The 25248-nt window shown below is 37.3% G+C and overlaps 2 protein-coding genes across 4 annotated transcripts in view; one reads left to right on the top strand and one right to left on the bottom strand.

Moving 5' to 3' along the window:
- Window positions 1–439: 439 nt before the first annotated feature.
- LOC139960313 (uncharacterized) lies at window positions 440–25092 on the bottom strand. Of its 3 annotated transcripts, none has more exons than XM_071958613.1 (13): window positions 25070–25092; window positions 15341–16120; window positions 14762–14935; window positions 13803–13916; window positions 12353–12664; window positions 11743–11898; window positions 11105–11292; window positions 10004–10253; window positions 8823–8946; window positions 7163–7709; window positions 6535–6678; window positions 5553–5643; window positions 440–4854 (listed from the first exon to the last, which is right to left on the bottom strand). In XM_071958613.1, the coding sequence occupies exons 2-13, from the start codon at window positions 15674–15676 to the stop codon at window positions 4498–4500; spliced, it is 2793 nt and encodes a 930-aa protein (XP_071814714.1). In that variant the 5' UTR covers window positions 15677–16120; window positions 25070–25092; the 3' UTR covers window positions 440–4497. The 3 variants fall into 3 exon arrangements, with proteins under 3 accessions (XP_071814714.1, XP_071814706.1, XP_071814722.1); XM_071958605.1 differs by lacking the exon at window positions 25070–25092 and adding an exon at window positions 18376–18559; XM_071958621.1 differs by lacking the exon at window positions 25070–25092 and adding an exon at window positions 18376–18558 and having other exon boundaries at window positions 8823–8943.
- Window positions 18726–25248, top strand: part of LOC139960396 (glucose-6-phosphate isomerase-like) — a 41146-nt gene continuing 34623 nt past the window's right edge. The window contains exons 1-3 of the mRNA XM_071958741.1: window positions 18726–18858; window positions 19512–19652; window positions 24871–24961. Of these exons, the coding sequence (XP_071814842.1) occupies window positions 19528–19652; window positions 24871–24961 (216 nt within the window). The 5' untranslated portion in view covers window positions 18726–18858; window positions 19512–19527. The remainder of the gene's footprint in view (window positions 18859–19511; window positions 19653–24870; window positions 24962–25248) is intronic.

Here is a 25248-nt window from a genome sequence, read left to right as displayed (position 1 = left end):
TTGTATGCACGACTATCTGAGCGGAGCGCCACCATCGGTTGGCGCGGAGCGTACAAGAAAATTTTTGGTTTTACAAACCCCTCAGATGGCCGGAAACGGCCCTTCCCGAGTGTTCATTCTGGTTCCATGGCCTCTTGCTAACTTGAGACACCTCAATTTTTCTGTAGAAAAAGGGCACATTTTTAACCTGAGGAAAAGTGGGGGGGCACGTGCCCCCTGTGCCCCCCCGGTTCCGCCGCCCTTGGACCGAACAAGCCCTTCTTTATGCTTTCCTGTTTCAAGACTCTGTTAGAGGCCCTGGATTTGAGCTGGTTGCATTCATTCATTTATAAACCTACCAAACTCCACCCCCTCCATCCCCCACCCCATTCTCAGACTATAGAATACAGAACCTGAAGGCTGAATCTGATAATACAAGAAAACACTCTGGAAATAGATCTTTAGCATAACATGTTTCTTGCACACACAAAGTTTATTCACAAACTTAGCAATAATAGTGATAAATAACACATACTTGACGGTATAATAATGGGTTGGGTGGCAAATCAATGCCCCGGCCCCAAGACAAAAAGACTCACAATTAATTAATCATTTTTCGTTGTAAACTTGGCAACAACATCTATTCCAAGCAATTAAACAGGCAAGGAAACAAAACAAAAAATAATTCCCATGACAACCCAAATTCTTTGTCTGTCACAATTTTGTACCCTTTCCTGTCTTTTCAATTGTTGAAACTTAAGACTCGAAGAAAGTTCTGACAAGTGAGGTGTGGTACGTATACGATGCCCTCTTACAGCAAAGATGCCTATGTATTATTTTCACGTCAAACAAAGTTCCACCCCCCCCAACCCCTGCCCAACCCGAATAGAACCCCTCCAGAACACCATTTGTTCCTTTCTCAAAATTGAAAATTGTACTGAAATTTTTGGTAAAAAAAACATCTAATTTATAACTCCAACTCACTTGGTTGCAATGAACTTATTTTTGTCCACATTTTGCAAGTCTTAGTGGTTTTCAGTTGAAACTAAACTTATGCAAAACACTAGGTTTATTGTTACTACCTTTACAAAACACAGGGTATTCCATATTTTAAAACCCTCTTTATTATTAATTTTGGTATTTATTAAATGGGGAAAATATTCATTTCAAAATTCTTCATTTTATTAATTCCAAATAAAACCTTGAACAAAGACTTGCACACTGAAATGTTCTTTAAAGGTTTTTGGCTTCACTTCTAACCATGTACTACATTTCACATACAATTTACTGTAGTGAAGTCGTACAAGGTTTTGCAACATTGCTGAGGAATATTTCCTCCTGTCAAAAAAGAACTAATCATTTGGTGAGAACATTCCATAAATAAGCAAGCAGTAGTTTTAACACCTGCAACTCTGCATAATTCAAAAATGATTAGACCTAATGAGAAGCAAATTACTGTAGAGTTGGTGCTGGGATGCTCACAGACGCCCCTGTAGGCAACGAGCAGTCACTTTCAACTAACCCTGGACGAACATTTTATTCCTTAATAATAAAATCCTGAATCCAGCTTCCACTTTTGCAAAACTATATTACCTTACCAAAATCTTTGACTCAAATAGCCTGTTTTGCCATGGTTTCTTAAAGGGAAAAAAAAAGAAATCAGTAATAATATATTAACATATAACAATTGATACTAATTTGATAACCATCTCAAAATGCATGCCACGGAATAGTTTTATGCAGCAAGTTGATTCCTTGTACCTTCTACTCCAATCAAACAAGCTATCCAATCACCCTTTTCATGCAATATATTGGACTATAATTTTTTTTGCTTCATGCATAGAATATCACAAGCAAAATAATTGGAAAAAAGATGGATGCTGTCTTACTCTTAAACTTATCTCCGACTCCATTCTCCCTCCTCCCCACCCCCCCCCCAATAAAACATGTATGATACCATTGCATTGCACAAAAAAAGGATGACTATTAATTGTTCACTGAAGTACACCTAAACTGGAATAATCAACAGACCCTTGAATTCTCACAAAGCACACTTTCTCGGTAGCCATAGCATTTCTGCTAACTGAGGAGAAAATACTTTTGACGACAGGTTTCTAGTATGATAATTGTTCTGTTCAGGGTCATTATAATCAAGTGTCAAACATAAATAAAATATAACATTAGCAGTACCAAAATGGGTATGCAAGGGGAAGGGGGGGGAAGGAAATAATGCTCCCAATCACCCGACTTTTTAAATTGGCTTTTTCATTTCTAAAATTAAAAAAATGGAACACTGCAAACTCCATCATTGTATTCGATTCATTTAGCAAGAGATTTTCAGTTTCTTGTGTCTGTGACACAACATTTAAGAATTAAAGATGCACTAAAGCTAAAAAGATCCCCAAGTTCTATTCATTTAATTCTTTTTATTCTAAATTAAGCTAAAATGATCCCAAAGTTCCATAGATTTATCTCTTTTTATGTTTAAAAACAAAAATGTTTTCCTTTTTAAAATTCAAGTGTCCCAATTTGACTTAGACAAAATATCCCTTAAAGGAAAAACAGAGCAAAACAATTTCCCCCAGCACCCTATTCCCACTGACCCCCCCCCACCCCCGCCCCCTTGAACCACTCACCAGTGTAGATATGTCAATGTTTTATTGGTGGTCATGAGAACCTTTCAACATTCTCTAACTTCTTCTGGACAATTTACTATATCCCTGGTTGCTCTACAGTATTTCATTGCTAGACAGAATCCATTTCCAAATCAAAAGTAGTGACTCCATTAATGCTGTCACTCACTTATCCTTATGAAGTAAATTTTAGATGTCGTTAGACACAGGTCACTATTGAAAACTTAACTGTCTTGCAGTGATATATACAATTCAAAATGACTTAGATATGGAGAAAAAAAAGAAGAATTATTCAAAAGTTGTATATAGATGACTCAATTACAGCAATTCACACACTTAAAGGTTTTTTCGATAAGACTGAACGATCATACAATGTTTTGTTTTCTTTCAAATTTCGTTAAGACTGTTCATGGTCTAATGCAATCGAGGAGGAATAACACAGATGCTTTACTTAGAAAGCATAACTTAACCAACAGACAACATCAAACTTTGAACTTTACCAGCAAGTTCAAATTTCAAATAATTCAAATTGATTTTGCAGCTCATGAATATTATCAATAGGTACAATAATGATAATAATAATAATAACGATAATAATTATTAAAAAACTTAAGTAAAGTAAAATGATGGTACTCAAAATTTCAAGATGTTATAGAAAATGATCTGACAAGAAAAAAACAAGAAAAAAGATGATTCGCTTGTAAAGATTTTAAACTAATGTACGCATGAGTAAACTTATGCCAGATGAACCTCTTACGTCTTGCATTTGGTAACTTAGCAACAAGAAATGCCTGCATAAATTAGCAGCTCTCCAATCAAAGAGCAGCATTCAAATGATCTATAGGCAACATGTCGCCAAAAAGTAAAGACCATTATACAACATTATTAAGCTCAGGAGGACATTCAACTATGTTACCAAATTCATCAATTATAAATTGACTAATACATAATAAGGTTTACAAGGGTTCAAGCCTAAGCTGGGGGGTGCTATATTCCTAACATGTGAAGCAAATGATTATTCAAATTAATAGAGCAAAGCTTGACCGGTCATGTGTTAGTGGCAGTACGAAGGTGCATGGTCTTTTTCAGTCATGATTATTAATTTTTCGAGACTAAATTCAAAAATCGAGAGTATACGGAGCTACAGAGATGATTTCCAGAAGAGTCTTTTACATTTTCATACAGGATGGCTGCATTATTTGTAGCAAACTTTCTCTTGCATGAAACATCGTTGAAGAGAAGCTGTTAGATTGTTGAGGATTAATGACCGGGTTTGTTTCACTGTCTGGAGTGAGTTTAAATACTAGTTTCAAAGCAAAGCAAAAAGAAGAGACTTGGCTAGAGCAGGATTCAAACCAATCAGTGACCTCAGGGTCAAAAGTCTTTGTATTCTTTGTCAAATTTGTTTTTTACAATTTGTCAGTCAGTTTTTTGGCAGTACATTTAGTAGAATATACAACTTAGCAAGAGTTAATCAAATCGAGCAAACTTTGGTGGGAAATGTAAACATTGTATTATGGAACAGAGCCAGCTGTTTTGAAAGTCAACACATTTGAAATGTTTCATATCAACATCAAAAAGGAATTCCCTGATAAAGGAGACATTTCACAGGAAAGCATGGTACAGATTTTAATGCTATCCTTGTTAATATTGCACCAAAACAAAAAACATAAATGAGAGAGAGAGAAAGAGACAGAGAAAACAAATATATGATCAGGTGGATGGTTTACCATGCAATTTGCATATGCATGCTTATAAAAGTATGTGTGGTACCAAGAGATGTATCAAACACAAACCAGCAAAAGATAAAGTCTTCACAACATAGTCATCAGTGAAGGGGAGTTCAATTTATACCAGCGCCACCATCAGTCCCCCTACTGCCCCTTCATGAAAAATGCCCCGGGTGGGCTGGCCTTCGATCCAGCTTTGGGTGCCCTCTTGTCAACGGATGTCCCGGAGAACTCATAGGGGGCATGTAGCCATGGGGGATCATGGTCATCGATCCCGCGGGGGACACCGGCGTCGACCCGGTCATGTAGCTCCATCCGGGTTGGTTACGGAACGTCACTGGATCGCTCCACTGTGGTGTCAGGGGTGGATGTACGTTTAGCGTGTCCTTGGGCATCATCATGGCTGCCGGTTGAGCCTCTCGATGGCTGCCGACAGCTGGGTTCTGAGGAGACAAAGCTCTCTGCTGTTGCCAGATCACCTTCGGTGGCCACGTTTTCGTTGATTTGGAATCCTGATCAAAGTCAAATAAAGATAAAATAAAACAATAACCAGTTAGCAAGCTGATTATCCACTAAAGAGCCTGTGCGGGAGAATGTGTAATTGGGCCTGATGTTTCGATCCTAGCAGGATCTTCCGGCCCACTTACTTTTACACAGATTTGGAAACCTGTCAGAATTAGGACAGCATGATTTTTTTGGGGTTCAATCTTCCTACTGAATTCGGGCATAAAGTAGAAAGGTGACTCAAGCCCCTACCATTGTTAAGAGGTTTTTCTGACCCTCACCAATTTTATGAAATGTGGGGATAAATAATTTGAAAAAATATTCATAAGTCAGCAAAATCTGACACCAAAATAAGATATTCAAGTCTGATTTTTGCATTGGGATGTTACTTTCACTGTGCCATCTAATTGAATACCACCTTTCCCGCCCCCCTCCTCCACCCCCAAACACATGCATTGTTTGCATATGAAATCATGGCACAGCTCATAGGGGTGAAGGCATGGAATATTTGACATAATTCAATGCTCACAGAGCCAAGAGCCATACATGTGAAAACGATTCACGGTCGGGCAAACCAGTAACTTGCATAAAAATGCGATGAAACCATCATCACCTCATGTCAAGTACACTGAAACAATACAACGTGGTGAGAAAACAAACATCGTGTCTTAACATTCTATGTGTGAAATTGCGAAAGAATCCTCACCATTTGGACGACGTCGAGGTAATGCGGATTAACTTCCATGATGGATTCGTTAGGTTTGACACTTTCGCAGGCGTCATCGCTGCTGTGTCTCCTGGAATAACAAAAAACATAGTCAAGTCAAAATTGTAATGGCTTGTATGTCAGTTTAATAACATGTTGGTTGGGTCATTTAGGATCCACAATGTTATCTGGGCACAACATCATTTTCTTGCACAGTCTACTAAGATTCACTACCTTCTGTTACAAGTCATTGAAATATGTTTTTTTAAGGGAGGATTACGACCAAAGAGATATCTGAGGCATTGCTGAAACACTTGACATCTTTACGATTAAGTCTGGAAATGAGTTTTTTGGGAGGTGCAGAAATACTTGCAGTTTTCCAAAATTTGAAAAGAAAGTGATCATTCTTCAGACAAAAAGTGAAAAACCAACCTTTCCTTAAAAGAAACCCAAACTAAACAGGCAAAATGCCTGACAGAATTTAAAAAATAAAATTCCTTACATTTGAAGGTAGTTTCATTTTACGGTAAAGCTCTTCAGGGGTGACTATTTCATTCTCTGAGTAGACTACCTTTTTTTGTTTTTTGTTTAGGGTAGTGGGTTCTACAACCCCATTATTTTAAACAATGCAGCTCATTTAGCTTGACTTATCAAATTTTGTTATGATATGAGGAAGACAAGATTTTTTAAAAATGTTTCATTAACAGTCTGCATGTGATCAATACTAACATGAAGTGTACCCCAGGCAACGAAATGTTTAGATTTAAAAGGAATCGAATGGTAGGAATAGCATGGAATTTTTAAATGACTAATGTTCATTTGATTCAAATATATACAGTATGACCGTGTCTTACTATCGTTAAAATGTCACCTTATTTTGAGTAATACCAAGTTGGGTTCGGTGAAACTCAAAATGGCTGCTAGGGAATAGAAGGCAGAAAACGAATGTTTACTTCTGATCTATGAAATACATTTTTCATACCTCCTCGAAACTGAGTGGAGTAAGTTCTGTCCGCTGAGACCGAGCCCCATGGAGAGCATACCTTCACCGTTATTGGACGATTCGTCACTTGAGCTAGCTGAATCGTGAGCGGTTGACCAGGTGTTGTTCAGGGAGTTCTTTCGACTGTAGGTAGAGAGAAATAAATAAACCACAGTTACGTAAACGGCAGGCGTCCATTCACCAGAGGGACGGTTGACAAAGAAAGGTTTGTTAAAAGTTAAGGTCACTTTGTTACTTCTTAACAAAGAAATTTAGACAATTGGGACTATGAGAAAGTTTGTTAATATTGAAACAAAATATCTCAAGAAGGTCAAAGCATGTTTTCACCTCTTTTTATGCTTTGACCTGTCTTGATGAGATCCAATATGCAAACCATATTGTTTTGAACATCGAAGGCATATTTTGTCAAATCATTAAGAAAGAAAAAACAGGAAGGAAGTGATAAAACTCAGTGCACTATTCAGATAAGACTGAATAACAATATCACCACATGCTGACCTTGCAAAAAAGACAACATAAACTTACACTTTGTCTTTCCACTCTAAAGATGGATTAAGTTTGATGAGAACACTTATAATATTAGTAATATTTTAGTTGTGCGGCCTACCTGTTATTGTCATTTTCTCTTCCTGGCCACGTTCTGTTCATCTGATCCCCTGCGGTGGGGGACCAGTGGCCCCCGTGCATGTGTGTCGGTGAGCACTCAGACGTCAGCGGTACTCTCTTTACTATGGCGTTAGCGGCCACGTAGTGTGCAAACTCAGCCTCGTTGGTGGGGTCGCCCATCATCCTCGGGTCGGGGACATACATCTGGCCCATCTGTGAGTGCGTCTGGTACGGTTGACCTGTCCAGTGGTGTCCGTGCGGCATGGGTGACTTGCGCCCCCCGTACTGGCTGTCCAGCTCCTGGTACTGTGGGTTATAGCTGCCGTACCGGATGGCGTTGCTATCACCCCCACCCAGGGAACCCCAGCCAGAGCTGTGGTTACTAGAGCTACTGGAGCTGGAGTTTGGGGTGATACTGTCCTGGGGGGATTTATTGGGAGGGTCAAGTAGCGACCCCGTGGATTGCTTCGGGGGACACCCTGAAAGGAAGTCGACTATATCCTGAACCTCTGCATCTGAAGCCAGGTTTGGTTTGGCTCTGTATTTGCCTGCAAAATATAAATGTCCTCCATAACATCCAGTACTGTTTATGTTCTTTTTAAAACTGTTAGCAGTGAAATAAAAATAGCAGCTTGTCCCGATTAGAAAAACATTGCTTAAAGGGATATTCTAACAACAAGACAGTGGAAAGACACACATATTCAACACTAAAAATCCAACTCAGTATCTTTGGATGAAACTAATAGTACTGAAACTAACTTATTTCAGATGGACAAAACCTTCCTTCCTTCCATCCTTCCTTCCTTAATACTCCTGCAATGAATCACAGTGGGTTATCTGTGGATACTTCTCAAAATCTTTACTATCCTTTCAAAATATTTTGACGGATTCTTTTAGATAAGTTAACATCTGCAACACTTGCTCAGCTGTTGATACACTCATAAGATTTTCATCTAAATGTAAATTATGGTCTTTAAGACTATCTATTCATTTTCCTCTGTGCATTATATACTGTACAAAGAAAACTGTAAATAGAGGGCAATGTTATCTTCAGCTCAATAGCCATCTTCATGTTACTTATTCCAATGTTACCAGATACATTTTCTTTTAATGTTCAATACGTTCAATTAACATTGAACAACATGCCAAAACACAATGTGGCTGCCATTTTGTGATGCAGACAAATTTAAAGCAGACCATTACTTTACCATTATTTTATGCCAAGTAGTTGTCTCTCTAATTAGAGATGCAATTAATATCAGCAAAATTACAAAGTGATCAACCATTTATTCTCTTGAAAATCTCACTGCATCAGGTACTGTTTTCCTACATTCTCTTCCAGAATTTCAAAAAATTGTCCTTGTTCCACCCAAGAATGCATGCAGCAATATCAAAATTATAAGGTTTAATACTGCAATAATGATCAAATAATTTGAACATTGTTGGATATTGGAAATGAAAACTCATGTACAGCACTGTACTCAAATAACTAATGAAACTTTTATTACAACTTATAAACCCCCCACCCTACCACCCCACCCCTTTTTTCTGAACTGGGGTTCGTTGTGGTAATGATGATTCACACTATGATATGACAGTGTACCAGCCGCATAAGAATTTCGACCGACAGAGTACCAAATACACATCAGCCGGCAACTTACCAAAGTATCGACTGGATCCAAGCGGGGCCCATTTACCAGGTTCTTCTGTGGGACTCAGTTCCGATGTTATAGTCACGGTTGGACCGACCAATGTCTGTGGTTTGCTTGGCATGTTCCTTGTCTGCTGACAGATGAATAAAATAGTATAAAAGATATTGACACACTACTACGTAAGAGTCAGATTCTTGTTACAAGCACAGGCTGCCTAAGGACGACTGTGTATCTCTGTCAAACTTAGATTTAGAATGTGGTAAGTGATCAGCTTGAACAAAGAACAATTGTGATGGAAACAAAAACAGTAGGGATGCACCGGATCCAAATTTTTGGATCCGGCCGGAACCGGATTTTGCCGGATAGTACATGAAATCTGGCCGGATAAAATCCGGCCGGAACCGGATTTTTTCATTACACAAAAGAAAATCATTAATAAGAAGTAGAAGTATGATAGTTGTATTATTTTGGTTAATCTTTAGAAACAGTGGGTCAGACCATTGAGAAAATTAAATTAAACATTGTTAAACCTAATTTTTCCTTACTTTGAATTTTTTTATTAATTTTTGGAAATAGTTTACATTGATTTAAGTTAATACCAACACCTTTTCAAGGAATAATTCAGGCCAGATTTTGAAAAATATCCGGCCAGATTTTGAAAAAGATCCGGCCGGATTTTGAAAATTATCTGGCGGGAACCGGAACCGGATAATTTCTCACTATCCGGCCGGATAGTCCGGCCGGACCGGATATCCGGTGCATCCCTAAAAAACACAGTGGATTTTTGACACCTTATTTTGCAGTGAAGATTAAAGAGAGAATTTCTTTTTTTTTACAAAAAATCGGGAGCCACAACCCCACATATACTCGACTACTAAGCAATAGTCGGGACTCCAAGTAAGAAGTATTTGTGGATAACTTTTGGTGCTACAGAGGTTCTCATCGACAGAGTACCTACCACAACCTCGAAGGCAACTACTGTAATCATCCAAGGAAATGTTTCTTTATTTCACGCCCACTTTAATGCTCACGTGGAATGTCGGAAAAATCCTGACGAAGTCTCAAGGAAATAACGGGATTTCTAAATATTAGTCTCCTTCCTCTCGTTTTATCTTATCTGTAAATATCTTAGAACTGTTTTCGTAGAGAGACAAAGGTAGCCTGCACGGCTGGTATCCTGAGATACTCACATCAGTGACTTGATCACCCTGCATCATCATACTTGCATCTTGATTCAAGTCTAGCCGTGCGGGTACAGGGGGAGACGAGGAGGGTACCGGCATCTCAGAGAAGCTCTTGGTCAGCCTGTCTAACGCATCGTCAGCGTTCAGTACGGAGAGGGGGGAGATCTCTCGAGACTTCACGTTACTGTACGAGTTTGATTTCAGCACTTCTTCGTTTTTGTTCAATCTTAGGGTAACGGTCGACGAAGAGTTGTAACTGTTAAACAGATGAGAAAAATTATTTTATTATTTTTTATTTTTATGTCTTACCAGCACACTTCCCAGCACAAATGCAATGCATGATGGGAAAATTGCTTATAAAAGTGCAAAGATGTACATAGGAACTGTAGTATTTTATCAGAGAAAGTTTAGAGCCTTCAAAAATGCAACACTAAAGATTAAATAGATTAAAAGATTAAATAGAAAAGAAAAAGATTAGATTATACCCTATCTGTCCTCCTTTAGGATATCCTGTATCAGCTTCCTCCAAGAGGAGGCAAGTAGACACAAAGTATAAAATTAACTCACTTTACAAAGTACAACCAACTTCTTCATGGAAGATAGCCTACATTGTTTTCATGTGACACTATCCTTTAAATATCAAGTTCAAACTATTATTAATAATAATATTATATAAATTATAAATTTATTCCCATCAAACTCTCTCTCCCTGAAATATTGTTGGATGGTTTTCTTTCTTATTTAATGCAAAACCAAGAACTGTCTTAATAATAATATATTTAATCCTTATGTATTTTTTATACGTACATATATACTGTATTATTTATATTTGTACAGTTTTTTTCCCTTTTCTTCCAGAGAGTCTCCTACTTTGTTAAGTCTTTTTAAGACTTTATATGAGACTTCCTTTCCCATTGTACACAATTGGCGATAAAACAAATAAATTAATTAATTAATGAATGAGATCTCTTTTCTTTTATTAAAGAGGGGTCCAGACAAGACACGTAACATTTGTGACTCAAACTTTTCTGTTTCTGTTTCAATTCACAATTTTAACACCCCCCCCCTATTAACAATTTAAATCTTCTTTGAAGTACCAGAACATACCCAGTTCTTGCCAGAGTTAATGAATATTCATAACGTGCTTCAACCGTCGCGAAATGACAGCCGTTGTCTACCAGAAAGGGGTGACCGCCGATGAGGTGCCAGAGGGAAGTGGTCCTGGCGATGAGAGAATGGTGTTGAGATTGGACGACATCCACCACGGAATGCATCACCTGTGGTTTTACAGTCAGCTGTCAAAGAATATGATAGTCAATAAGTAAATGGAAGTCGCTACCGGAACTGGGACATTGTCCCTTAAAAGTCCTAGAATGTGATGAACGATTGAACAATGGCATGAAAAGTAGCAAAAGATGATGAAAATAAAACTCTTTGCACTACAAATCTCTGTAATAAGAGCGAATGTACTTTAAGCTTCCCCTGAAAGCCAAACAGGAATTGCAAGGTTCCCCACATTTCTATGACCGCACATTCTGTCCATTATGATATTGCCAATTATGATATTTTGCATATTTACACCCAATTCTTGCAGTTCGGCTGACCTGTAATGAAAAAAAAATCCAAATCCATTGCAAAATTATCAGTCAATTATTTATAAAATCAGTCATGCTGTGGAGACATGCTAGAGGATATCCCACTGCTGACACGCTAGAGGATATCCCACTGACGACACCATTACCTACCACATGAGGATGTCCAAACACAAGTTGTACTGCACTCAGAGTCTGTAAAGAGGATACATCAGGATGGGTATTCAAAGCCACCAGTAATGAGAGGAAGTGAGGACTGACAAGTGAATCTCCTGGGATCACCTTCTCTATTTCGGCAGTAATGGAATTCTGCAGAGGGAAGGAAGGGATGGTGGAATACTGAAGTTCCTCAGACAGACAATCATGACAATTTTTTTATACTCGATCTTCCGATGAATAAAACATGTAATTTTAAAGCAATGGTAAGTGAGCTTTGAAAAAGAAATTATGTGGTAAAAAAGAGAGAGAGTAAGATTTCTCACAGTCTTGGTGATTCTTTTGATTCCGTTGTCTCATATTTTCCTCTTAATTAGATTCTAAATGAAGGTCATACACACAATAATAAAACACGCATGTAACTTTTCTGTCCATCTGTAAATGCCTGAAAAAGTTGAATCCTACGCCAAGATTTCTTTGTCGTTCTTTCAGTGATATAAATTCCCACCCATATTCTAGGCGATGGACAAATTGTTCATTTAGATAACAAGTTAGCTCAAAAAACTTTTCTTTCTGTGAACATTCTCCTCTTGGTTATTGTACTCACTAATTTCGAGGCCATGTCCATGTTGTCCCCGCAAGGTTTCCTATCGATGACTAGCTTGAAACCGCTACCAGTGGCAGAGAGGTAACTTTTGATTTCTTCAAATAAGGAGGTGGCGTTCTCCGTCTTGTCAAGGTAAAGCTGATTCAAGTACTGTAGACTACGGTCCTGCAGCACTCTGTCCAGCAGGTCCTGCCTCTGATGGGGGTTGGCGCTTACGAGGAGCAAGGTACTCAATAGAGATACGTTGGACTGGAAGCCAGCTCTCAGTACAATCTCTGAAGTTGGTAGCTTGAGCATTTCATTAGCATAAATCTGTTATGCAAGACAACAAAAAACAATTGTTAAAATCCCCACTTGAGACTCTGAACAAAGTACTAAGCTGTTAATCTTTTTGCATTTCTGTTGCATAGTAGTTTGTTCTGAAATATATGTGATTTAAGTGTGTTCACAGTTTATAGAGGAAATCTGAGGGTTTGATGAATTTTGTGTATCATGTAAGAGTGAATATCTCGTGAATCACTGGTATCAGTGCTAGGTATTTCTATCCCACTATCTTGAAACAACAGCCCTTTAAACATCCTAGTTTCATCTCTTCATTGGCTGGACTAAGTAGTTCAACACACAGAACCATACAGCCAATTTCCTTATATGGAACACAAAAGTCAGTTTGAAAGTAAAATGGTTTGATTTTATCGGTTTGATTCTATCAGGTACATGTTTGGCGAGCATTACATGTTCGTCTGGGACAAGTGGTGTTGAATGACATCTAAAGGGTGCTCTGTTGCTTATATTAAGTTTAAGGACAAGTTATACGAATGACATGTTTGACGTATTATAATTAAAATAAATTAAAACATTAATTAATTTAATAACGGATTAACATCAACATTAAGGCTTGCAGTTTAGCTTTATAGAAGCATTCCAGAGCATATTTTAAGGTAGAAAATCTTGAAAACCAGAATAGCTATAAAAACATTACTGGCAATCAAAGCTTCCTATTGTATTGGAGTATGACATATTATGACACTAAAATTCCACCACAAATCCTCTCTAACATTTTTGTTACAAATTTTTTGTCTAACATTTTCCTAATCAATAATAGACACACTACCCCAAGACAGTTTGTCAAACAGACTGAAAGGACAATATTCACTCCAAGCTGGAAATAGAGGTCAAGAAAAGACACACATAGAGTGATGTTTATTCTTCAGAAGGCCTTGTGTAACCCAATGTGAAAAACCTGTGTGATGTAACTAGAGGAACTTTCTTCAAGAAAGTTCTTCCAAAAATTAGCCAAACTTCTAGCTCTATTGGGTTTCCAAGTCTGATTTTGCTGTTCCAACTGTGGCCAGAACAGGATATTTTATTGTAAGCAAGTATGGGTGACGGAAGAAACTATGAGAAGTAGTACAGAATTCCTAAAGCATCTTCTTCTAATGTCTTATCTCACCTGTAAATTTGCTCGTAATTTCTGCTTAAGTGAAGCGTTGATTCCATTTGGCTCCGATAGAAGCCTCACTTCAGCCTGTACAAGCCTCTCGCCTAATCTAAGGTTATCAGCTGCCTAAAAACAAAGAAAAAGCAGGAAAATTTATGGTTGATTTGTCTTGTCCATTCATCATACAGTATTTGTATATATTTATATAACCATCATATAGGGTATAACTTAAAGCTGGATTGAGTGTGTGTGGGGATTGTAAACTTTGTACTACACCGAAAAAGCTTTGTCATATTCATACATTATTTGAATCGAGTCTGAATAACCTACTACAGTATTTATTTTATTATGCCAGTATGCAAAAGATTCACAAATTAATAGGTAATGCTTTATGCGTTCGTTTCCAAATCTTTCGTACTTTTGTTGAATTTTGATTGTTCCCATAGTTACAATTTCCGCTAGACTTTTAACGTAGCAGGTCGTAACGTTTCCAGGTAATTCATATTTTCTGTCAACCACTCTCTCTGCCTAAGTTAGCACCAGCTTGTGACAAGTCGATGCAAACTGCAACATTAACAACCTTGCCCCTTCTCCCAGATAATACTCAAGTAACATCTACACAAGGTACATAAGCCTCGTCAGGTCTACCAAGCAACTGTCAACTCATGGCCACAAAGTTTCTTAAAAACTCCAAAAGAAGGATATTACATTTTTTTTTGGGGGGGGGGGGGGAATATCTCTCAATATGTCAATGAAGGTCCAATGAAAACACTAATCTTGATTAATCTCAATGAGTAAGTCCTCCAGAGAGTTACATTTGAAACACTTCTATCAACATGTTCTGATCATCTCAACGATCACAATGGAGACTAAGAATGCACTAATTGGTTGAGACCCGCGTCTTCCTTGGAATCATTTCATAGTTTACAAAATGTTCTTCATTTTGTGTGAATGACATGCAATTCACTTACTTGCATTCCTCTTATCCATGAAGCACACACTGCACTTAGGTCTGAGGGGGCACCACCCAAGAGCATGTCTAGGGGTCCCTTAGACATCTCCTGCAGCGGTAGCAGCATTTGATCTACACATCCCCAAAACTGAGTTTGAGATTGAAAAAGAAGGAAAATGATCCTGGCAAGAATCTGAAAGAGAGAGAGAACGAGACAACTGAAGGGATTAATGCAATGTCTTATGTATAGAACGTGTGGGATATCATTTTCATATACTGTTTGTCATGGTGGTAGTACAGAAGAGCTTCATAGGATATGACTTAAACTATGTAGTTTTGTAGTTTATTTTGACTTAGGCCTTACTGCAACACATGCAATCATTGCAAATTGAAGCTTTTGAGAATGAAGAGTTCCATTGAGTTGTGTAATTGGTACGTTATACTGTTAGACAAGTCTGATAAACATACACCAAAAACATACATTTAGCACATTTTGTGTTTTAAGCAACCAGGCGAGGGTGATCAGCAAATGCATGCCTTCTCATACGAGCTTGCAAGGGCTCAGAGCAAAATTGAGACTTTTAATATGTATACTGACCAGCAATTTATTATCCGATTTGACATTTATTGTTCTATCTTCATCCCAGTAATTCTGGGCACATTTAGCAACTTCAATGTTGACCAGATGACCAGCATCTGAGGAACTCTTCTCCAGACTTGCCCAAGTCTGTTGCCACTGTGAGATCACATCCTCAAGTGGAGTGTTGTGGCAGAGTGTTCGGCAAATGCCAGCAAGTTGATTGGTTGACTGGCAAAGATGATCCATGGCAGCTATATAAGAATGGCAGTATCTTTCTAGATTGTCAATGCTCATCTGGTCACCCGGACCAGCGGGTGTACACCCCGCAGGTGTGTCTTTCTTCTCTTCAGCCATTTTGTCTCCTATCAATACAGAGACCCTCCTCACATGGTCTTAATGTCGCGGCACGTCATTCAAGAAATCGTTGGGCCTTTGGCATTCACAAACTCTCCATTGACTGTTTCTTTCACGGATCGCTTTGTAATGGAGTATAATTGAAATGTAGGTCCGGTCAATTTAGTTTCCCATTCATCTTTCATTGTTATACTGACAGGCTATATCAAGGAGGAAAATTCCCAAAAGGTATTACTCACTGTCGCTCTTCTCACATTTTCCCACAAAATAGTTAACAGACACTTTCTAGTATTAACATAATAGCTAGATTACATGTTATCGCTTTGAGCAAAGCTTGATTCAAACTCCTCTTCTTTTGCTATTTCCTTGTTATCGCCAAAGCTCGATTGGTGGTTTAGCTTTTCTCATGGTATTTTTCTCTTTTTATTGACTTCACTTTCATATCTAAAAGAGAGAAAAGAAATATTATTCTGTTATTAGCAAGCACAGATGAAACACTCAGCAAATCTTTAACTGTATTTTGTTAGGCTGACTTCCACCACAGCAACATTATTCCAGAGGTTTGTTTCATAATAATATGTTATGCCAGGGCACCCAACGGTAGAGGCAAAGCTAAAGGAGTGATCACAGGAAGGGTATCAACTCAATTTCGCCTTTCCAAGTAGATACCAAAGAAGGGATGGTGATGCTTTCGGCAGGGCCAGTAGGCTAGACCTTGGATGCTTATTACCATCAAGCAAATTTTAAGTCATAGGGATACTCCCACTCCTGTTGCAAGTGATGTAAAGATATATATCTCAAAGTCATTTATGAACTTGCTTAAGTCAAAGTCTTCTGTTTGAACTCCTGGAAATTGTGCATTACTTATATTATACCCTACATCAATTTGGGGTTAAAACATATATGTAAAGTTTGCATCCATAGCCTCAGTGTGTGTTACACTTGTTTGGAACACCAGCATAAATATATTTTCTGGAATGGAGTAAGTAGTGCCAATGAACTAGGACACCTAGTTTTAATTCATTCAAAGAGAAAAATTGCATCCCTGCAAGTCCTTCAGTTGGCTTGAGTCAGTGGCAGTGAAATCCCAGTCCAGTCATTTTCCATTGTGACACAACTTTCAAATATAAGTCAATTGAGTGCCAACTTGAGTCATTTTGAATTAAGAGTCATGTCATCAGACAATGCAAATTGTTCATAAATCAAGATTAGATGGTTTAGTTAACTATCATTCAGCAGGTGTGATTTCATGGATGGTTTGACCAGTAACCGCCAGAAATAAAAAGAATTAGGAGTTGTAAAGGTGGTCAGTCAAACTTCTCAAAGCAAGGAAAACTTCCCTAACCGCGCGCATGCATTGAACTTTACTGTATAATTCTGCTAAATGGGTGGAATAATTCATGAAAGTGTCTCAAGATACAAAATTTATGTTTTCTTGTTTAACTGTTTATTTCTTTTGGATAATGCACCATGAACATGTTTTTCTAATCTTCTTTTGTTTCCATTGTTGATTATTGCATTTGTGTTTATGTTGACTGCATGTTACTATGATTGGATTGAACATTCCTAAGAAGCTGCCAGTTAGCTTTTGAATTGCCTTTGTTCGTTGCAATATAATCTTTAAAATAATTTTATTCAGCTGATCGAATCAAATTCACCACTTTGTTTCTTCAGAATCGATAAGTCTCAGGTATTCAGGTACACTAATTTCAACCCAGTTCCCTTCAAATTTATTTGTTTCAAATTTGGTATGTCAAATCACTCTGGTGTAACTTTTTTTATATACAGCAACCCCTCCTCCTATTCCTCCCTCCTACACTTTCCTGTCCTTATGAATTAGATTGTACATAACCAGGTATGCATATTTTGTAGTACTGGATTGTCTCATTTATAAATGCCTAGTTTAGAGTGCTCAAATACATTGAAGGATTTAGTACCATCACATATCATAATTAATAGCCTGTAGTTGAGCCGCCTTAGGTAAAAGGTGATGAATATTCATAAAAACCTATTTCATTGACATTATTGCAGTTCTGTGTGGTCATAAAATTGTTAAAAAATTATTAAAACTCTTAGTACTTACATCAATGTGTGTACTATTCTGATTTTTACTATGGATTACTTTTTGTGATTCATTATACTGTGTCATCAGGGGTAAACACATGAGGGTTTCATATGTAGCAGCACCCTCATCTCGGCCAAGAATCTAATACATTTGTTTAGCAATTTTAGCCTATTCAGTTTAGGCCCTTTATATTACAATAAAGTTTGAAAAAAGGTTACAATTTGTTTGACGCATATGTTACTACAGTGTCTGTCAATGCAACTACATGGGTATAGCACAGTATGCAAATTTAGTTACCCTACACCATCATACTGGCCCAGACTGAAATTACACTATGAAATCTATTCTAGCCTAAGGGTAATAATGGCTTAAGGCAATATAAATAATGCACAATGAATCCCACCATTTAGCTTAATAAAGAAAACTAGTCTACTGCCTTTATATGCAGAAACTGAGAAATTGGTGGGCTAAGATAGGCCTTGGGTTAGGCACAGAGTAAAGGCTTGTAGTAGTTGTACTAGTTGTAGTTTCAACTTAGGCTGTAGTATGCATAACCGCCCAGCCTCAGTCTCACTATACCTAACGTTATAAGATAAGTCAAGAAGGTTGACTTCATCATATCATGCACACCAACCTCGGTATTTAATTATAGGTCCACTGGACTCGGCTTCAGAATGCGCACATACTTCTAGAGAAAGCACGTCAAAATGACTCAATTCGTGTTAATGTTTACTTCAGTAACCTGCAAATTGGTTAAAAGATACAGGTATTGTTGTTGCTCTTCAGTACTACGGTTTAGGCTAGGTCGAAGACCACAGTTTTATAAACACTAATGCTATGCGTGGTGTTTTGTTGGCATTGTGTGTGTACAGTTTGTAGGAGTGATGAAACAAAACGGTTGGTATGGAGTCTACTGTCAATTAAAATGCATATTCATTACGAATTCCAAGGGAAGGTCCCTCGAAATCAGGATCCGGAAGCGCAGTAAGCTTTGGACTGGTACGGATTTCGTGTGTGGTTCTATATCGTCAGACAAAATTTGTTACTTTGTTCCAGCCTCAGGTCTCAAACTGATTTGGCATTGAACGAACGTGAAGGACACCAAGAGTATTCGAAGGTTAATTACTTCTTATTTGTAAAATCGATACATGACACTATTTGTTTATATCAAGGTGAAATCAAAGTGTGAAGTTAGTTGGTTTCGCCAGTTTTTGCACGAAATCCCACATAATCTAGCAAGTAGCAGACAGCAACTTTTTTTCAACGTGAATAGTGTATGGGCATTTATGTGTGACTAACCTAAGAGTAAAACAGTAAGAAGAGTTCTACACTGCTGGAATAGCAACCTTTCATTTTCTGCGAGCAACGGTATATATACAAGCAGTTAGCATAGGTCGAAATTTCATTCTCTGTACTTCGATCCTTGACATGTAGGCCTACGAACTAGTAACATCATAATGTAACTTAGACCTAGGCTATGTGGAATGTTGCAGATCAAGGCTCTTAGTGAAGCATAGAAGGCTTAGGCTAGATCAGCATTTTGTAAGACTACTTTCCCTAGAATACATAGCAGAACTGCTGCATGATTTCTTGTGTAAATAATTTTCATGTAGTACTAGTAGCCTTTGTATTTAGTTTTGTACTAAAATATGGAATTGGGCAGAGCTACCCCCCCCCCTTCCCCACCTTTTCAGATTAACCAAAGCTTCTGTGGTGCTCTCAATCTCATTCACACCTTTGCTAACTCAAAATGGTTTTTAAATGATATAGGTGCAGAAAATAAAAGATGGCATCATTTCTGACAGAAGACGCTGCCTGGCAAGCTCTGACAAAGTGCCATGAAACTAAAGGATCAAAACTGAAGATGATTGATCTCTTTAATGCTGATCCAGGAAGATTCGATAAATTCAGGTAAGAACTATAAAAGAAGTTACAAAGTTTTCTGTACGTAAACTTTGGCACATCCCATTGCTTTATCTCAATTCTGGACTGGGGTTTAATAATTAAGTTGGTACCTTGTTGGTATATATCTCTTTTCTTTTTGTTTATGACTATCTTGCTTTTGAGACTATACAAATGTCACTTTCAAAACTGAAATACAATGATCCAACTGTTTGCCAGCATTAAACCCCTAGAAACTTAAATATTGAAAATGAAAGATGGCACCATGACCTTAGATATTGTACGAAATGACAGCCCTCTCTACTCAAACACAACACAATGACATATATAAATTACTATTTTGTTCTACTTTACTAACAAAAGCATCAAAGGGGCACTTTCTAATTACATTTTTCCTAATTTCACAACAACTAGGCACTTTTTGAATTACAAAAGGGGCACTTTTTTCATTATAAAAAATAATGTAAAAAGGATATATACTTGTAATTTGTGTAAAGGGACACATTTGTTACCCTGAAATTTGACAACTAAGTCAATCTAGCAGTGCTCCAATGAAGTTTACAAATTATCAGATAAAGACTGCAAAATCTTTTCACCAAATGACACTAATTAAGTGGTTAATGAATTATAATATGTTTGGCCTGAAAGGCAGTTATTTTTACCAATCTTAAGGAGCAATATGGAATCATAACATGTGGAGTAACCTGAATGACCTGTAAGACAAGGGCAGAGGAACCGGGGGGGCTGGGGGGTGCCAGCCCCCCCAGTGAAAAATGTGGAGGGGCGGAAGTATCATTCCGTCCCCCCGCTTCACAAGTCAGAAAACGCCTTTTTCATTTCCAAATGTGAAAAAAACTCATGTGGAGCACCAAATTGGATCTAAGGCCTGGTGAAAATACAAAATTAAGTTTACAAAATGGAGTGGGTGTTGAAGTGTGCTATATTGCACCAAATTGCATCTGAGGCTATCTGGAAATGCAAAAAAATCAGTGACACCCCCTCCCCTTAGACCCCTCCCCCAGGCCGACCATCAGTCTTCAGCCCCCCACTCAAAAGTACCTTCCTACGCCACTGCTGTAAGATACACTTTATAGTCAGGTGGTTATTACAATATCATAGTGGTTTCCTGGCTTACCTGTCTCCTCACAACCTCAGGATATATGTCTTCTCGTAGCGAGTTGAATGGCACTCATTTCTCACTGAAAGGTTAGGGAGGGCTCTGGAGAGACAGGTAAACTTGTTGCTGATAACTATCCAAATCTGGTAATTTTTAGGATTTACTGTTTTAGTTCATTTTGTTTTTGGCTTTGGTGGATTTTCAGATGGGAACAAAACATTTCTCTAGGAATGCAAAACCTATCCTACTTGAGCAGGCTAGGGTTCAAGTCTACAATGTAGGAGATGCTAGGTTTATTGCTTGTAACTACAGTATTAATATCCGTGCTGTCATTATCCATTCAACCATTATCCACTTTCACTGTCATTATCCACTCTTCTGCATTTGATTCCAAAATTTGTTACTGGTCAGTTGAAATCTGGATATTTGGAAAAATTTGCCTCTGAATGGCCACTGATATAACTTTTCAACATTAACCTAACTTACGTTTGATTGATTCATCATGACTTATGTTATAACTTATAATGCATAGTTCTTCAACTCTCTTCCCCTTTTATGTAATGAAACTAGTTCCATCCTTGTTGTTTTACAAAAGTGGAAATAAATAAGGTGAACTCAACTTTTTCTTCTTTTTAACTAATAAATTATATGTTTGCAGAAACCATGGTACTAGGCTAAGGCAAACCATGATCCCCCCCCCTCCCCCTCCTTGCCATTCACTCTAGCTGGAACTATGCTTTTCAAGTTTGGCAGATATAAATTTCTTATCAATATTACCACCGATCACAGTTAAATTTAGTTAACTATAGTGTTACTTTTCTCACTCAAATTATTTGGTCATTTTTCAATTATGAATTATTTGTTACAGGTCTTTAAGTATAAGTCATAACACATGTTACATGTACATACCACTCATGAAGGTTAAATATGTTCCAATTACTGTGGCACATTAATGCAATCTACTCCGTAAATTTGTATGAACATTGGGCTGATGTACCCTGTACAGTGTTTCTGTTGAGTGTCATATATGGGGCTGAGGTATGGTGTTTCTTTTGAGTGTCATATATGGGGCTGATGTACAGTGTTTTTGTTGACTGTCATATATGTCTGCAGAACTCTGCACTTAAAACCATAGAAATAAAAAGTTGTTTGTATATTGAACCCAAAACTGTTGATATAATATGTGTCACTGGGTTCATAGAAGTTGGACTTGGCAAACTGTAATTGTAACCAGGAAGCTGGGTACCCGAATCATGTGTTTCCTTAATTTCCACAATCCAGAAGAAGAGGGTCAAATTTGGTAATCAGATCTTGTCAGTCATTATATGATCTCTCTTCATCGTACACGTTTGCGTTAATACCTTCAGACAAATGATTCTGGCAGTTTTGAAAAGTTCTTGTTCTTGTTTCAGCTAGTCACAGAAGGTGGTTGGTAATATTATCAAGTTAAAAATAGAGGGATTAATGAGCTAGTTTAGGTGTCACATTTAGAGCAAACTGCTAGCTAGCTAAGAGAAAATGGTCAAATTGCTGCAAGGGAATATTCATACACAGAACAAACTGACATATTTTCCCCAACATTTATGATAAAAATTCAGTTAACATCAAAACTGCAACTTATAATAAAATATCAAATTGCTATCTTACAGCAAGTCCCTGTGACATTGCATGATGATGTTTCCTTTATATCACAGAATACCATGTGTTTTTTATTCACTTAATAATGATAGATTTATTATTTTATTAACTACTTTGTCAGACTGAAATATGACAAAGGATTGATGATGTGATATTGTAAACTATACTTTAGCTTGCATTCCATGGAAAACACACAGTAATTACAATGAATGTGTATAAATTGTCACATATATATTACATTGCAATGATACGAATGAATAAATATCGATATACCATTTAATTATGTACTGGCTTCACAGTATCTCACTATGCAGGTAGGGGTGCTGTGTTTGTATTACATTGAGCATCTGCCATGTAGTCATATTCTTGTACATACAATTCAATCATGCAACTTGAAATGTCAAAGGTAACATTGGAAGGTCCTTTGGGTGCCCTTAACTCACCATACTGTATAATATGGTATGCTAGCATATTGCCTATAGATATACTGTACACTGTTGGTTAAAACTACATACATTGACTCAGTGTAGGCTCATTTCCCCAGACTTAAATTCGTACACTTTAGTTCATGGGATAGATGTATAAGGTGATCAGCATAACACTAAAATATGCTAGAAAAACAAATTATGGTTACTCATGTTTCATATTCAGCAAACATGATATATAATGTCAATGTCACAAAGATTTTTATCTTTTTGTCTAAATTTGCATTGATTCCTCAAAGTACCAGAAGAGGTTAGTGAAGCCCTCTTTTAGAACCTTCTAGCAATACGTGAGCTTGCTTGACTTTTGGGCACAGAACTGGTGACCTTTAAGTCAAGAGAGGGATTGATGCATACACATAACAAATGGCCATTTTAAGGTCTGGTGATTGCCTACACCGTACAGTCCTGTTCGCACTGTAATGGAGGGAAGCTGTGCTGTTGTTGCAGTGTTGGTTGAATCTGTATAGCTATTGAAAGATTATGTGTAGTCAGCTAGATTATGATATATGGAAGATCATCAAGAATTGGCTATAGGCATACAATGCAGTAGTATAGTACTAGTTATCCTTTGTTAATTCAATAGGTTAATTTGGGGCATACATTTTAAAAGATAAAATTCCTGGAGATATGCTAAAATTTTAACCAGTGCGAGTTCAAAAAATATTGAATTCGTGTTTAAAAGCAAAGAAAGGAATACATGAAGTGGAATTCTAATGGTTTTGTAAATTACCTAGGTACCGTATATACACCAATTGTGGAAAAAATCTTTAGTAAACTTGTGGTAAAGATTGAGCATATAAATAACTCCAGTTCAGGGAACTGACATACTTTTGAGCAGTATTGGAAGTGAAATGTCTAGATCTATCAAGCAAAAGACATAATCCCTCAATTTGATATTTTCCCTCCAAAACACAATATGTCTTGTCTTAATACGATTCTTTTCAGCAACCTTGTTAATGGTTGTATGTAATTTCCAAACAACAAGCTATAAGTGAGTTATGGAAGGGTACTCCAAAAAATACCATTCGAAATACTTACTGGGTGGAAGCAAATGTTTTGTGTTGAGTATATTAAAGTTTCCATAATTATAAGGTTTTTAACATGTTTCTTGTTCTAATTTTTGTCAACTTTTATGCCATTGCACCAATCTAGGCTTATTTTCATGATTGGAAAAAGCCATTACACCACAAGATATGTAGAGAACAGTGGGACAAATTTTAAAATAGTACTTATGTAGTTGTTTAGTGTCGAGGTGAAAGGTCAATTTAGGTCAAAGGTCAAATTGGCCTAACTTGTGAGATGAGATCTGCAACTCGATAGATTGCCCTCTTGTAACAACATAATGGAAACAGAATCTTGACAATGTGCTTACTGAGAATACTGCCAGTAGTAAAGTATTATAAAAACTTCAATACTGTACTTTAGTGCCAACCTTTTAAACACTAAACAGCAGAGAAGGAAACAGAGTTATGGATACTGATATAGAAATTCAGTATAAGTTTAAAGGACAGCTGGGGGATCTGTGACCATTTTTTCTTACTTGTTCAAGTCCTATTTATACATCAGCAACTATATAGGAACATTAAAGAAGGTTTTTTTTCCCTTTCAAATGCCATATTTTTTGTAGCAGTTTGTTGGAGTTGTTCATCACACACTTCTCCATCAAACCATTTGAAGGAACTACACACATTCCTAAAATGGTCACAGATTTTTTTAAATTTTAAAGCTTGTAACATAATTGTGTATTTTTTTCTAACAGTTTATGAACATCTGTTTGCTTGGTAGTCATAAAAATAATCTATGATCATTATTATGTTGAAATGGTGACATAAACTGAATTTTGGAATCATCATGTTTTGCTTCATTTTCTTCACTTTACAGCCCCTTTAAGTAATCGTTGGGTTTGCTATTGACCTCTCATTTGTAAGTGTTTTGGAAATCTCAAGAATTAATTCTAATGGATATTTTCTATTATCGCCTCTCACAGTTTAACGGTAGAGACACCAGATGGCCCTTTCCTTCTTGACTATTCCAAGAACATTGTTGATGAAGAAATCATGGGATTGCTCTTGAATTTGGTAAGTTATTAGCTTTAGCACTAGCACTATAACACTCCTTAAATATCAAGTATGTGAAATGGAATAAATGTGCATGGTCTTTAATATTCACTTCACTTCTTGGCTTACCTGTCTCCTCCCAACCTCAGCAATCTCACTCTAGATACCTCTTGTTGCCTTTTGCAGCCATCTTTCGAAGAACAGAAAAAACATAGAACATTTCCATGTAGACTGTTTAGATAACGGAACCTGATGCAGAAGAATAAAAAGAGGAAACAAAACGTAAACATCTTTGCCATTCTTTCCCC

The sequence above is a fragment of the Apostichopus japonicus genome, chromosome 3, assembly GCF_037975245.1.
Source record: "Apostichopus japonicus isolate 1M-3 chromosome 3, ASM3797524v1, whole genome shotgun sequence".
Classification (NCBI taxonomy): Eukaryota; Metazoa; Echinodermata; class Holothuroidea; order Aspidochirotida; family Stichopodidae; genus Apostichopus; species Apostichopus japonicus.
Note: the sequence above shows the minus strand (reverse complement) of the source record. Positions and strands in the feature narration are given on the sequence as shown.

What these genes read in the sequence shown, in the direction of transcription:
- LOC139960313 (XM_071958613.1), bottom strand. Translation starts at nt 15,676, where the DNA reads ATGGCTGAAGAGAAGAAAGACACACCTGCGGGGTGTACACCCGCTGGT. An exon ending in TTAACTCTGGCAAGAACTGG is followed by an intron (nt 10,254 to 11,104) that starts GTATGTTCTGGT and finishes TCTGTTTAACAG; the next exon opens with TTACAACTCTTCGTCGACCG. An exon ending in CTCCACTCAGTTTCGAGGAG is followed by an intron (nt 5,644 to 6,534) that starts GTATGAAAAATG and finishes TTGTTATTCCAG; the next exon opens with GAGACACAGCAGCGATGACG.